Source organism: Drosophila pseudoobscura, chromosome 4 (genome assembly GCF_009870125.1).
Source record: "Drosophila pseudoobscura strain MV-25-SWS-2005 chromosome 4, UCI_Dpse_MV25, whole genome shotgun sequence".
NCBI lineage: Eukaryota > Metazoa > Arthropoda > Insecta > Diptera > Drosophilidae > Drosophila > Drosophila pseudoobscura.
The window spans coordinates 16,855,728-16,871,430 of NC_046681.1; the positions used below are offsets into that span (position 1 = coordinate 16,855,728).

At 43.7% G+C, this 15,703-nt stretch overlaps 3 protein-coding genes across 3 annotated transcripts in view; 2 read left to right on the forward strand and 1 right to left on the reverse strand.

The window, feature by feature from the left end:
- The window catches only part of TrissinR (Trissin receptor), a 68,374-nt gene extending 54,377 nt beyond the window's left edge, over nt 1–13,997 (reverse strand). The window contains exon 1 of the mRNA XM_015179796.2: nt 13,919–13,997. The gene's annotated coding sequence lies outside the window, so the exon portion shown is untranslated. The remainder of the gene's footprint in view (nt 1–13,918) is intronic.
- Nucleotides 1,889–2,608, forward strand: COX6CL (Cytochrome c oxidase subunit 6C-like). The gene is made up of 2 exons (XM_001357183.4): nt 1,889–2,038; nt 2,112–2,608. The coding sequence occupies exons 1-2, from the start codon at nt 2,027–2,029 to the stop codon at nt 2,382–2,384; spliced, it is 285 nt and encodes a 94-aa protein (XP_001357219.2). The 5' UTR covers nt 1,889–2,026; the 3' UTR covers nt 2,385–2,608.
- LOC6903352 (BTB/POZ domain-containing protein 9-like) lies at nt 10,398–11,444 on the forward strand. Its single transcript, XM_002132197.2, has one exon. It carries the CDS (start codon nt 10,398–10,400, stop codon nt 11,442–11,444), a length of 1,047 nt encoding a protein of 348 aa, XP_002132233.2.
- Nucleotides 13,998–15,703: the final 1,706 nt, after the last annotated feature.

Here is a 15,703-nt window from a genome sequence, read left to right on the forward strand (position 1 = left end):
GAAAGAATATTCAGAGAGAATCCCTCAGATATCCCATACTCTACTTTACCCATAATTCCTTTTGTCTCTAACCTAACCAATAGAGGATAAGCAGGAACTCCTTGAATTTGACCCCTTCAGAGTGTCAAATGTCATGTATCCGTGCCTGCAATCAGTCAAGAGTCAACACGGCCGCAAACACAATCCGTGTACATCTGCATAGCCTTAATGAAGCAGCATTCACACATCCCTTGACCAGCGAATATATTGGCAATCAGCGACACGACTCCTCCGTAGACCGTAGTCTTGGCCGCATCCTATCCGCCACCATTTCGAGCCAATTAGCATGTCTTGCTCTCGTGTAATTATGGTACAACATGTGGAGTCAATAATTGATTCTCGGGGTGACCCAGCACTGCCACTGCCACTGCCACTGCCACTGCCACTGCATAATTACCCGCATTGAGACCAGAAAAGCAAACAAACTTGAGCCCCATCCACCATTCATTCTATGAACTAATTCTGATGCACAGATGGAAACCACAGAAGCAGATGATTTTTTTTCTCTGCACTCCAACTGAAGAAGGAGCTATTTGTATCCTTCTTATGAAAGCAAAGGACCAAGAGGTCCGCAAGCACAGAGAGAGGGGACTTCTCCCCGCTATCACTGTGTGACCACAGAATGAGAAGCTGTTACCACAATCGTAAACTGGAGGCGAAACGATGTTTGTGCCCTGATTAGCGGTGGGGGCAACAAGTTTGTTGCTTTCTTTTTATTTTTAGGTCTTTGCACTTGGTTGCACATTGCAACCTGAATCAAAAGCTGAAATAAACACGAAAACACTGCGGTGTAAAAAGAAATTGAAGAAAACCAACATATTGAGGCGTTAAAAGCTACAATAAACTCAGATGAATAGAAAGAAGGAAGGACTTCAATGACCTACAAAGATTTGCCTTTCGAATACAACCCGTTTCTTAGTCATTTGTAACATTCGTTAAATATACTTTCAGCATTCATCAGCTTGAATTGAATGCTTATAAATGATCAAAGATACTTAGCCACATCTAAGTTTGATGAATGAAGTGGATGATGAAACCAAATGAAATTAGTGTAACCGCAGCCGAGTGTCCGACTGACAGATTGGCTTTGGCCTTTGGCCTTAACGGAGTCTGGATTCGAGTTCTGGCAATGCCAATAAGTTGCCACGGGGCAGACGAGGTCTCTTTAAAAATAGCTTACACGGACGTCCCAGTCTCCAGCCCAGTCCCCCCCCCCCCACGCCCACTTTGGGTTGTAAAAATGTTTGTTGGCCGTGTCTGGACATTGTCCAAAGGTTCCTACCACAGAGGCAGTACAAAGGGGCTCAAAAGCAAATCTAGCTAAACTTTTGCCAAAAGTCAGTCGTCAGTCACGCATGGAGTACTTTTAGCTGGGATCATATCAGGGTAAAAGTCAGTAGTCAGTTTATTGTGTATTTCAGGAGGACCCTTTTCAGTCTACGCCCCTGCAAAGCCCCATATGGCAAGGCCATCAAATTAATTCATTTCTTTTCGTTTAATTGAATTTTCTTGTATTGGGAAAAAGCACCAACTAAATTGACTTTTTGACAAGACATTTTTTGTGTTATTCTGAGAGGAAAGGCAATACGTAATGCAGTTGTCAAGAAAGGACATAAAAAGCTGAAATTTTTGTAGCCATCTAGTGGAGTAACTGAAGTACAAAAAAAACATTCATATCTTTCGCAGTGCTTCTCCCATAAGGCTGTCTATGTTTTTCCAGCTAGTCAGTTAGCAAAGTCTAAGGCCATTCAGCTATTAAGACTAGTCTAGGTTACAAGTAGTGTTGTAAAGTTCAAGTGCAAAATCATTTACCAGCACTGATTGAAATATTTTCAAAGGTTTAGTCGGAGTTTCATTTGACCAAGTAGTCGGTGACTTTGCATTTACTTACTTTGCAACTGGAAAATAATTTTCATTCCATTTCTGTACGAGCAGTTGACGAATCAAGACCTCTATTTTGGATTTTTAGAATACGAAAATCGGCAAAATGGGGCCAGAGGTGAGAAAATAAAATCAAAACATTAAGAAATTATTTGATAAAAAAAAAAAAAATTCTTGAATGTATTTTTCAGTCAAAGCCTGTCTTTAAGTTCCCGATGCACGATACGCATTTGAATAAATCATTGCGAAACTTGAAGGTGGCCTGTGTGCTGGCATTGATGGCACCGATTGGTCTCTACGTTTTTCATAATGCGCCGCGCAAGGCCAAGTACAAGACCTTCTACTCCCACTACGATCCGATGGATGCCTTTGAGCGCATGATGAGAGGCGGTTATCTGAGCTCCTGTCCACCGGGCAGCGGTGGAAAGAAGGACAAGAAGGACAGTAAGGACAAGAAAAAGTAAAAGTGTACGAGAAAATTACACTCATTTACACTTTTACTCTAACTGACACTCGACTAAAATGGTAAACACGAAACATAACCAAATTCCAAGAAAACCACACACTTTAGAAATGGCTAACGCGTTTGATTCTAAGAAATTGTACAGTCCAATGGACCTTATTTACACAAAACTATTAGCACACTTTCACTCAAACACTGAATAAACTGAGAGAGCATTGTAAACCATTTCGAGTGGCCTTCTGAGGTTCGCCTAATACTTCCATCCCCCTAGAGATTCTCAAGTAGTCTACACACCCCGTGGCAGGGACTGGCTCGTAAATCGCTGGCACAGATTTTCCTCTACCTTCCAGGTGGGTCGGGTGCTGGGGCTGGAGCATACCATCAGGTGCTGTCAGGTGTGTTGCTGCGCTGTCTGTTGTGGACGTCAGCTGACAGTTCGGTTAAGGTTTGACATGGGACCTGGTGCGTGAGCTGAATGGAAAGCTTTCTACACTGGGAAAAGGCTTTCGGGAGTTCATCATCTAGCTCCTAAGGTTCTTTGAGGTTTGGAAACTCTCTTAAAGTATCCCGTTGTCTCTCAGTGCAAGGTAATCCATAAGAAAATCTATAAGCTAATATTTTGCATCATCTAATCCCCACATGGAATGTCAAAAGATGTCTATAATGACATAAATCTCTAGGTATCAATGATCTATTGTGTTTTTACTATCTAATTTGGAAAAAACACTTTACTTGATTGTTTTTATTAGTTTTAATAATGGTGAAGAGAGTGTACTTTCCACACATATGCGACCTTCAATCGCTGTCATCATTCTCCGCCACTTGAGCTGTAATTTGTCGAAGAGTTTCTAGCGAAACGAGAAACTTTTTTGAGGCATCGGGCAGGATTAATGTATGGGAATGTATAACTGGCAAAGCGGAAAACCTCCGGAAAATGTTACCACACATGTTAAATAAAAGTTTTCAAATCTAGCCACAAGCCAAACGAGAGAGATGGAGGCCCCCAAACCCGACCGCAGGCAGCTGACAATCCAGCGACAGGGAAAACTTTTAGTTTCTTCCTTTTTTCGGAGGAAGACTCATATGTGAGGCACGCCCCCAAACAATGGAATAATGCAAGAAATGCACAAAATTTCAATAAACCTTGGCTGAACGCTAAGCAGAAAGCGGTTCGCGGTTCGCGGTCGGGGGCTTGCAAAAGAAAGCAAAAGTCTTTGGTGGCTAAGCCCCGTGTCATTTAGCAAAAGTGCAGTGTCAGTGAAATAGTGAAATTTATTGCCAACCGCATTGACATTCAGCCCAGGCACAAGCCCAAGCCAAAGTGGGACTTCCTTCGAAAGCCAAGGACTGTTTGTGCAGAGAGCCAGAAGCGTGGCATGGCAGAAAAGGCATGTCCCTAATTATCCACTCCTGAAAATATGCTCAACAAATTTCCACGCCTGGCTGGGGAAAAACTTTTAGCATTTGGACGAAAGCCGCTTAGCTGCTTGAGCCCTCACTTTCCCTAAGTCAAGACAAGGCAGGGCAGGGCAAGGCAAGGCAATCCTTAAACAAACACCAGCCATGGCGAAAAGTCCAACTGCCAGTGCACTTTTCAACCTGCATCTGCATGTAGAAGACCCATTCACTCCAAGCCTTCATGTAGAGCAGCCACTCCATGGACAGAGCCCACTCCCAGCTCTCCCAAAACTGCACGGACCCTGCAGGACCCTCCCTCGCATTCTACCGCAACCCGCAGAGCAGAGACGTGCTCGGCTTGTAGAACACCTCAGAGAGTAGACCGCAAATGCTCCAAACTGCTTCTTGAGAGCGGCAACAATATTAAACAGCAAGCATCAGGCAGAGAGCAGAGGAAAGAGAGGATGTGCTTTCAAAGCGGTTACATGAATACCCTTTATAGGTAAACCATATCTAATAAACCGAGCTTCTGGGCAATAATGAGGATATATTCACGACTCACGGGATGTACTTCCCTAAGAACATATCAATGCTAATATCGAATATCCTATTATCGCTGTTATCGATACATATATCTTACAGGTGAGTTTTATCGTTCATATAGAAATAAATCGTTCCAAAAAGTTCAGTTTCACTTTAATATCTCATTCATTTGGTTCCTCAAATCAATCTTTTATGCACACTTCTATCAAAAATCGCTATAATAATCGATGAATCTCGATAATTATCAATGCTAGAAATTCCCAGTGCTATCAAAGATATCATTGCCCTTGCTCTGTAGGGAATACTATAGAAAAACTCCAGTACTCAACGAAATTTGTCTGCCGCCTCGAATGGCAATAGTCCTTGTTTGTGGGGTTCTAAAGGTGCCTGCCGCCTGCTTCGGCAGCTACTTTGCATGTTGGTTCCTTCCTCTAAGAGCCGGCCCACGTAAACACAAATGTTTTGGGCCACGTCTTGTTGGCCCGAAAGTATGCCAGGCTGGGGCCAGGGCATTTTTTTTCGTGTACAAAGCAAGACAACATTTTTTATTGCCATCCCAGGTCCTAGACAAATGGCCATGTTAAGCCACTGTTTGCCACTCTTTTTTACATATTTTTTTGTGTTGCTTGTATTTTTATAGAGCCCACGAGAGGTAAGGCGTATTTTTAGAGGCATGTTTACTTTGTGACCCTTTTGCTACCCATCGATGGGACTTGGCAGAGGAATGTGCTGAAGAATGTTTAACAAATTTACATTTAATTTGCCAGGCGTCAGGCATTCTTTTGAGGTCTTCTCCGTGATTGTTGCGGGCTCTGTACTTTGTTTAGTTCAAGATATTACAGTCGGAGTAACTGTTGCTGATTTGTGATTGCTCTGGGCCTCGGACTTTTGATTGCACTTCGCAGGGCAACATGTTTACGACTCACTGTGAGTATATCCTTCATCAGTGCCTCGCATCCAATTGCCACGACCGTCTGTCTATCTATGTATCTGGACCCGTAAAATGGTGCCCAAATAAACCAAAGAGAGCATGTTTGATGGCCTGGGTATCTCGTATCTGAAGTGAATACATTTTTACGAGTGCCTCTGGCCGTGAAGTCCCCTCCGCCTTTGGCCGGAAGTAATTGCATAATTGCTACTTAGAATGTCTTCGACTTACACAGCTCATTTAACTCCTGTTGTGACTGTAGCTGCAAAAGTTTGACAAATTGCATGGCACTGCCTCCTCCTCCTCCATAATGATGGCCCAATTGGTCGCCTTCCAGCCGGCAGCGACAGCCGGGGCTACCATAAATCAAGCTGGCAAAAAGGATTTGTGTGCACCGACTTGGACTTGATGCATTTAATGGGGCAGGGCAGGGCAGGGCAGGGCGGAACAGTGTTGGGCAGGGGGTTGGGGGTTGGGCTGTGGGTCGTTTTGGCAAATTGCAGTTTGGCAGCTCGGAAGTTTCCCCAATCCGCTTACACGTCACGAAAGCCAGGCCAAGCGCCAAGCGCCAAGAGTAGACAACATTTTGCATTACTCTTGATATTTATGAGGCAGAAGTCAGCTCAAAGAATGCAAGAGCCATTGATTTATTTGCGGAAAATCGTTTAATAAAGCCCCCACCGCACTCCCCAAAAAATAGGCCCACAAAATGCTGATGATTGGGAGCTAAGCCCCCCGACTGTTCGAGCAATTGAACTTTTTGATTGAGTCGTGCAGTGCAGGCAGGGTCGAGGCATCAGGGTGTGGATGTTGCACATTCGATTCGATTGGCACATTTGTCAGCCCGTAAGTAGGTTGAACGAATGTGAAGTCGAATGGGGCAAGCGAAGTTGCAGTTATTAGGCTTATGGGGGAAATTGGGCAGAACCTTGTTACTGATGTATTAAATGGATTAGAATGAAATGGGGCTTTTCCCTTTGCCATTGTTCTTTCCCAGTAAGACATACACCTTGGGGTTACATATCACATATATTCGCATATCAAAGAAGATAAACCTAATACTTTTGCTAGGTTTCCACATTTTCCCAACTCTTTAAGCCACATTCCAATCTTGTCCAAGCGAGTTCTGAGAATTGGTGCCCCTCAACGCCTCGCCTCGCCTCGCCACGCCAGGCAAGTTTCCAATTACAATAATCCCCCCCACAGTAACCTTGGAAACCCCTTTTGAGGAGTTGGTGGCAGGGAATATTCATTCATTAGCACACAAACACCTGCCACGGCCCCAGACAGAGACCTCTGTATGAGTCCTGTGCCTGGGCCATGGGGCCTGGGCTGACGGGCTGCCATCAAAGTCAAATATTACGCACAGTGGCTTTATTAATTAAGCAATGGAGGAAGCGTTCTGAGAGAGGGGCCCGAATGCCCGAAAAGTTTCCATATTGTTTCTGATTGGCAAAAACCACCTTCTCGAACGAGAGTCATCGAGAGTTTCGGTATTGTTTTTCCATCAGTTGTGCCTGCCCAGACAACCTTGAGGCTTCATTTCGTTCTGATTAATATGCGAATCGGTTAAGGATGGACATAAATCAGCACATAATCAGGATTAAAGTTTCCGAATCGCTTTTTGGTTTTGGTTTTGGCGTTTTGCGTTTCATTTTCAGTTTGGAGTAAACAACAGCCACCGCCCGACTAATTGCCCAACATTTAGCAAGCAACTTGATGGGCACCGTGGGAAATTGTTGGGAAAATTGGGTGGCATGGCCCCCCCCCAAGGGCGGAGGAGAGTGCTAATCGGGGTGTCATTCTGCTCTGTTGGCTGCCATTTTGGGGTGGTTGGTTGTGGGTGCTGTTTTCATCTCGGATTAAGTGCACAACTAATTGTGGATTGTGGCTATTGCATAATGCCCGTATACACACACACACACACACACACACACACAGATCCGTTGAGATGTCGAGAAAACGTTGAAAACTTTTAAATTCTTGCAATTGGCCAAGCATGAAATTTAATTCCGTTCCGACCATTGTTTCCATATAATTCCTTAATTTGGCCACTTACAGAAATGAACCCTGTCCGAATGAAATAATTAAAAAACAAGAGAAAAATGGTAAATGGCAAGGGGAAAATGGCAAAAAGATATGGGCAACAGTTGGGACTACGGTCGGCGACAACTGGGACACCCCCTGGAACTATAATTAACATAAATAATTTGTCAGCTTTCTTCCAGGCCAGGACTGAGTGACAGGGTGGGGTAAATGGAATTACATGAAAAATACAATAATTAATTGAAATCGAGAGAGCTGATGCATGAAACGCAGATCTTCAAACTTTAATTAATTCTCCTATGGAATTCTTTTTTCGTTTCTCCATCAACTCCCACACAATATCATCCAGCTTATTAACCATATGCAAGTCTCCTGAGAAAAACCGCAGCTTTAGATACACAAATAGTAATATGTGGAAGCAGCAGCCATTCCACATTTTCACACCATGCACACAACAGTCGGTCCGCATGGGAAAACTCTATAGAAATCTTTTTTGAGGGATTTCCCCGAGCAAATATCAAATGCCCGACACACAAGATGGATGGATGGACGGATTGTTGCTTGGTTGTTTCGCATTCCTGGTTGTGGGAATGGGTTGTGTTGCTGTTGGCTGGTTAGAGAGAGTTCATTGTTTAGTTTGCGGCATTCTGAAGATTCCCCAATGGAACTGCAGAGAGTACTGCCATCAGCATCGTATCTGTGCATCTGTGCGTCTCTGGGTGTGTGCATATGCTCTGTCTTGCATTAATTATAATCACTGCACAATCATCTTACAAGCCTACAGTTTATCAGTAGTATAAGGGCAGCAGGCGGTGTTGTATATAATGGATGGGAGTACACTGTTTCTAAGGAATCGTGAATGTGAAGGTATATACATATGTAAACTTTAGTTGTTTCCAGCTTCAGTAAAGGTCCAAGCCCCAAATTTTGGGGTAACACAATGCCTTCATTATCGGCTCATCGGCGGCACAGTGCAACGTTGATTAAAGCTTCAAGTTTTTCGGTGGAAAGTCGTGAAAGTGTGAAAGACGGGGGCAGGAACTGTAATACTGATTTTACGCATCACAACTTTTAATAGCGAAACGCTGACGCCTGCCGCCTGCCACCTGCCGCCTGCCGCGTGCCCCGTGCCTAGAGCCTCGTTCCACGGTGGAAGGCGCCGCATCAAAATGTGCGCATAATGCGCCCGTTTAATGCATTCCATTGCATGCTTTTCGGGACTGGGCAACCGCCATTTCAACCGCCCCCCATTCCCCATTTTCCAACCCGCCTCCGCACCCCTCACACACAACAGAAAATATTATGCAACGTCTGCGCTTCGCTGTGGGAAAAATCGCATTTCATGCAAATTGCCGAACGTGGCAGCAAGCGGCATCCGCTATACTGTGGCTGCCACACTGCGTCATCCTGCTGCGGCATGTTTGTCCAGCCCTGGAACAGATTGGTGGCATACCCCAAACGGGAGGCGGTAAATTATTTCCCGCCACCACCCCGTGGCACCACGCTGCGGCGTGTGTTGGTTTAATTCGGGTAAATTAGTTTTTAATTTTTAAGCAAGCTATTAAGCAACAAATGAAAGCTCGGCCAACTACGGGACTACGTGGGCGAAGGATTCCGAACAGCAGAAACAGTATTTAAATTAGACAGGGCACATTAGCGGGAAAACTAGAAGAGAGTTGGGCAGTCAGGGAAACATAGAGAGAGATGAATATAAGCTCTCAGTGACTGTTCCGGAGGGACTGTACCAAACGACAGGGTAATAGTATTTTGCGAAGCTCCTCAGCACTTCTGTATAGATAAGAACTATCAAATACCGATACCAAACAAACCAGACGATCCATTGCCAAAGAAAAATGGCCTTCAAATTAGTCAAAAATCGTCTTATCGAATGGCAGACACATGCTCAAGAAACTCGGCGTCAATACATCGACTAAAGTTACATGCGAATATTTCAAGGAATTGGCATCAGGGTATAGATACTCCCCATTCCCGGATCGACAAATGAACGCACTCAAACAAAATTCCCAGACACAGATAATCTCCACTTCCTTGTGCTTGTGCCCCGCCAGGACTTACATTTTTTGTGCTCCTCACAGAGAGACTTTTAATTAAATGTGATATGCTTGGTGGGAAATACGAGTATGTTCATTTAAATGCCACCCCAAAGGACCAACAATTCTGACAGAAATATATCAATTAGTGAATGAATGAGAAATATGTTTTCCCGACGAAAATGACAGAAGCCAATAGATTTTGGTTTTCGGGAAATCAATTAAATATTTTGTGTAAAGTTTAATTGCTTTCGGCCGGCCACAGCACGCAGACAATAGAACTGGGGGATAAGCACGGGGATATAGAGACGGAGAAAATTGTTTCCAACATTGTTACTTTACTTTCACTTGGCAAATGAGAATTTATGACTTTGGTTTCGAAGGCGAAGGCGGTGGCGGAGGCGGAGGCATAGGCTCCAGGGCGTCCGTGTCCGTCCGAATAGCCATAATTGAAGAAAATTAAGCCAGAAGCCAAACAGTGCCATTTTCAAATGAATGTTCAAGTCTCGAAATCAAAATGAATAAATTTCTTCCATTGAAGGGCCCAAAGAAGGGAACATAAGTACTCTGTAATGCCTGGAACCAGGAAGACCAGATCTCAAAGAATGTTACCCCAATCATATTATATGAGAGGCCAGAAGGTGATGTTCCGATAGTTCGATGGAGTAAAGGAGGAGCAGGAACGAAACATTTCCCTACCGTACACCTCTTTCAAACTTATCCTGTCAAAAATCTATTAATATATTCATACTTGATATTTATTCGAAACATCAAAATTTCTACAAAATTGTACAGAACTCAATTACAGACACGCTCCAGTGCCCGCAGATAAAATGACCAGCTGCCCGGAAAGCAACGAGACCTTTTCGGCCTCCGTCACATATAATAGACGGTGCCCCGAGCATGAGAACGAGAACGAGAACGATAACGAGTACACCACGATCATCTTCGCCGATCGCGTTTTGAGTGTCCTCGGCCACCTGTGCATGAACGAGCTCTACTCGGTCGTGTCGTTCGTGGTGGAGGGTCAGCGAGTGCCGGCCCATGCATGATTCTGGCTGCGCGCTGTGAATACTTCCGCGCCCTGCTCTACGGGCCCTTGGCCGAGTCAATGGAACGCCCAATACCGCTGCCGCAGGTGCCGTTGGAGGCCTTCAAGGTAATCCTCTGCTATCTTTATTCGGGAGAGCTAAGAATCCCGAAGATGAACCTGGATGCCAGCGTCAAAGTACTAAGTCTGGCCAATATGTATTGCTTAGCGGAAGTCGAGTCAGTCGTAACGAAACATATGATTCAGAATCTGAAGACCAGCAACGTTTTAATGGTCCTGGATGAATCACGCCGATACAATCTGAACGAATTGGCCAAAGAGTGCCTCAAGCTCGTGGACCGCAATTCGTCCGATTTGCTAAAACACTATTCATTCCGAGTGCTGTCGAAGGAGTCCCTTGAGGAAGTGCTGAGGCGGGACACCTTCGTTGCTCCCGAGGTGGATATCTTTGAAGCTGTGTATAAATGGAGTCTCCTCAATGCGGACGTGGACATAAATTCGGTCGTATCGCTCGTGCGCCTCCCGCTCATGACGGTCGAGCATCTGTTGCGTGTGGTGCGTCCCACTAGAATCGTCGAGCCGGAAAAACTACTCGACGCGATCGCTAGTGGGATCGCCCCGGTGAATCTGCCATACCGTGCCGTAGTGTGTCCAGGGGTGGATGTTACCGCCTCCGAAAAGCATACGTACCGGTGGACAATCAACTGCAATGAGCTGTCGATCGAGCTGAGTTGCTGGGATAAAATCAACACACTTCATATTCTGGGTACATACGATCATACAGTCAACGCGCTAAGTTGCGCCGCGGAGGTCTCTTGCGACAGGATTCACTGGGAACGAGTGGGAAATGGCAGATTTCAACTATCGCAGACGTGGCAGATCATCCGTTTCCCCGCACAGGCGGTTCGCTTCGTTCGGATCGTGCATCCAGAGACCGGACGCAAAGATTTGATAAACTATGTTATGCAGCTCAAAGCCATCCTAGAGGACACTGTGCCCGAAGACCGAGTTGGCCAGTGCTTGACAGTGGAGACTCCGGTGTAAGGATCTGTTTCCTGACGTTCTGACGACTACCTGACAGATGAAAAGGAAGTGCCCAAACTGGCAACTTGCGGGAGGAAGATGTGGGCTCCCCCAATTTCCTGAGCTGGGAAAGTCCTCGCTGATCAACTATATAAGCACTGAGTTCGTTGTAGAAAGGTCTCTTGGCGCCTATTAATTCATGGGTATACAACTGAAACTCAAATAAATTAACTTCCCACCGATATATATGCAGATAAATATATGTCAAATTATTTGCCTGTCAAAGACTTTTATCAGTGGCGATACAATGGTGACCCTAGGGGTCAGCTCGCTGTCCTGATGGCAAGCAAAAGAACTTCCTCTATTTATTTATTAAAATTCCTATGAGAACAAAACACATGTTCATCATACATATTGTTGGCAGAAATATAATTTATCCAACTCATTTTTTGCCACACAAAATTGAAAAAAAAAAATGTAGAGTGCATCGCAAAGTCGGTAAAACTGCCCAAACGTTCTGCCTTGTTTTTTACCCCGAGTTGAGGCTTTCACTCAGCCGCATTTTCCAAATGAAATTAATGAAAATGCGACTGAGCGACGCGTCGGCCGCAAAAATGGCAACCGGAAAGCGCAAATTTTCACGCGTCTAACGACACACACATGCACACACGCGTACCCGTGTGTCACTAGAGCTTCTGTGAGTGTGTGGGCACGTCTCTTTGTGTGAGTTTATTTTAGTTGCGGCTCGACATTTTGCTCAACTTTTTGCGTCCTCCCGGGTGACGCCGCCTTTTGTTTGGCCGCGTCAAGGCGGAAACCGAGCTCAGGGGCATGCGAGAGCACGGAAAGCGAGAAAATGCTGAAACTATGCTGTAATTTTATTGTGTGGAAAATATTCCAGCCTGTCGCATTCAGACCGCACACACAGTCAAAGCGAGGCAGCCAGCATATGTACATACATACATGTACCGGGGGAGGGGGCTAGAAGAACCGCTTGACCTTTATGACTTTTGCATTTGAAATATTCGCAGTATCGCTGTGTTCTCGCACAACTGGAATTATGAAAATTAAATATAATTATTATAATTGTAATTGGTTTATGAAATTCATGATGAATTCGAAAATCTTTCATAGAAATTTTATGGTTCTGACTTGTCTTATAGCATATAGATCATCTGAATGGTTTCTCATCACTCCACGAAGGGAACAATACCCTTCCTTTTTCCACCAAAGCTTTTTGAGACATATGCGATGCATTCTATGCGTAATCCGGTCTCCAATCGGTTCCATCCGCCGTGGTGTACCACAGAAAAAGGTGATTTACAAATATTACAGACCCTAAATGAGTGTAAACGGTGTAACAGCAGTTTAAATTATATTCTTTAGCTCGGGCATTACTCAGAATTAAGTGAAACTCTAATAACTTTTCTAACTTTAGGAATTTCTGGTCTAAAAACATTTAAAATATATTGTAATTTATCACAACTAATCCTTTATCAAAGTTTTTTGTTTATTTGTAGAACTCCCATCTGTAAGCCAAGCAGAAATGTTGCATGCTGAAAAGTTCTTGTTGTGCTCATGGGACTTCCGTTTCCGGTTGGGGGCCAAAGACCGGCAAATTTAGGTTTGCGGTGAGTGACAAAAACTTGCCAGGGCTCCTGCTCATATAATATCCTGCTTCAGCCAAACATCCGGCAGACTCGACTCCTTAAAGCCATTAACCGGATAATGTGCCAATCACAATGTTGCTGTGTTGCTGTGTTTCGGTGAGAGCCATAAAACTTTATAAAGCGTACGAAATGGTCGGAGGCGTTCATGCTTTAAACCATCTACTGCGTTTGTGGACTAATAAAAGTTTTTGGGTGGGAAATTTAGCGAAAAGTTATCAGCTGCTTAACTCTGTCTGGTCTGCTATGGTCGGGTCTGTATCAGGTCTGTATAGTTCCCCCACATTGACTTTCCACACAAGTGGCAGCACCGCCACAACAGCGGCCACAGACAGACAGAGACATTGGGCGTTGGGGTTGTCTAAATATTTCGTAAACCATATTTCGTTTGAACAATTTCTGTTGGGGTTTGGGCGTGTGACGGAATTATGAAGACTTTATGGTATTTTCTTTCGGATTAATCCAAGTGAAAGATCTCAAAAGCTGCCAAAAGGTTGATGCGGATGCCTTTAGATGCTCGAATCGCGAGAAAATTCTTTGGCTTTTTCCCTTTTGGTCCCTTTTTTTGGTCTTGCAGTTGCAGCTGTTGCTTTAACATCTTTTTATGGCCCTTCAAAGTTTATTTCCAAGTGTACTCCCCACTTTTTCGTTTGGGACCAACTGTTGCCAGGGGAAGCAAAACAAAAAGTTGCAAAATAAAATATAATAAAATTGCTTTTCCTTGTGAAAACCTCGTCATCGGTTAACAGATCATATTTGAAAGAGGTTTCCCTACATTTGAAGTATACCATTTTGGTTAAAAGTGTTCAAACATGAATTCTTTCCTACCTTATCTTTTAGTTTGAAGAAATACCAGTTGTGTAATGCATCGAAGGACTTTCATTCAGAACTATGAGACATTTCTTCTCTTTTCTGAAATGTGGTAAATGATTTTTAAAATATATTATTCATCTAAATCAATATATATTCGCTTTAGTGGGGAAATAAATAACTGAAATTGTATAAAATTATGGGAGAATTCACATTTTAAGTCCTAAATGATACGCAGCCCAGGAAATCATATTATTTCGTGTGGCTTTTGGTTTGGTTTGAGTTTCCCGGAACATCCTAAAATACTGTATATATATTCTGGTTCTCGCACTTCAATTTCTATGGCTACGATACCCACTCCCATTGACACTTGCGGGGGCATTCTGTCATTCACTTTTGCACATAAATCCACTGAGGAGTCTGCAAAACAAACAAAAAATATACATACGTTACCCATGGGGAGTGTCAAAGTCCTGGCCAAGACGACTGTCGGTTGTGAAAGCCCGTTGGGGCCTTTGGGGGCGATTGACTGTCCTCTCCTGACCTGTCTATGATTTTTGCTGTTTGTGTCTTTTCGTTTGTGATTTTTGGGCTCCGCCCTGCAATCATTTTTAAAGTTTTTAACTCATTTGGCAATTTAAGAAATATGCACTCTCAAAGTCTATTTTAATTATGCAACACTTGGTGGCATGCTGCAGAGTGTAAATGAGCAATGGAAAAATGTGTATAAAATTATAGGAAATCCGGCAAGAAAAAAATCCCCAGCCTGATGTGCACTGGGCACTCGGCCAAGCACCATTTGTGGCCACAATTTGCTCTCAACTAATATATATTTCGCAGTATATAGTATCCTGCATATATCCTGCAACTCCAAATAAATGCCCGCCACGATTCTGCCATTTTTATATGTAATTTATTTATGCGCAGTCATTTCGCTCTCAGGGCAAAAATTATGCTGCAGCCATATGAATATTGAATGGAGCGACGGACAGAATGGTTTTTGCTAAAGTTTCGAGCTTCAAAATTTGTTGCTGAAACGCTCGGGGGAACAAAAAAGGAAAAAAGATATACCAAAAATTAAAGAAAAACGACAGACCGAAGGATTGAATGCTCTTCCTTAAAGATGAATGATTTCCCTTACGAAAAATATATTTAAATGTGGATTATTTTTTTGTGTTCTTTGAGAGCTATAGGAATTCTGATCCTTTTTATGTTTTGAGCTTTTGTAGTTTCAAAAATCTCATATTACCCTCTTTGGAAGGGTACAAAAAAGTTACACCAGCCACGGTCGACGGCCCAAAAAGTATTCTTCACAAATGTCCCAAACGAAAGTTTTCTGGCGGCGATGCCTGATGCCTTCAAGAGTTACTGCTTTTAGTTAACAGTTCAATGGAACTGATTAATTCCCTCAAGACCCAAAACAAAATCTGCCAGTATCTGTGCGAGGGGTGAGGGGTAAGTATTTGACCTTTGGTTTAGGAAAAAACAGCCACAGCTTTGGGAAACATTCGTGACGATGTTCCACGCTACTCAACAGAAGTATAATTCTTTTAAAGTCTTCTTGGATTTTTGTAACCATAAAGACCTGTTTCCTAAGCACTGAACTATCTATTCGTTCCTCATTTTGGTTCAACAATAAGACGGCAACAAAGGGATGAAATTCATGGCACAAATTCTGCAGAATGCTGCCTGCAATGTACCCAAGGCATCCATCGGTCAAGTGCTATTAAAGTGAGCAATATGGCCAAGGTTGACCTGAAATTGTGGCCCCGTCCGGTCCGGTCCGGTCCGGTCAGCAGCACG

Coding starts and splice junctions, on each gene's coding strand:
- LOC6903352 (XM_002132197.2), top strand. CDS start 10,398: ATGATTCTGGCTGCGCGCTGTGAATACTTCCGCGCCCTGCTCTACGGG.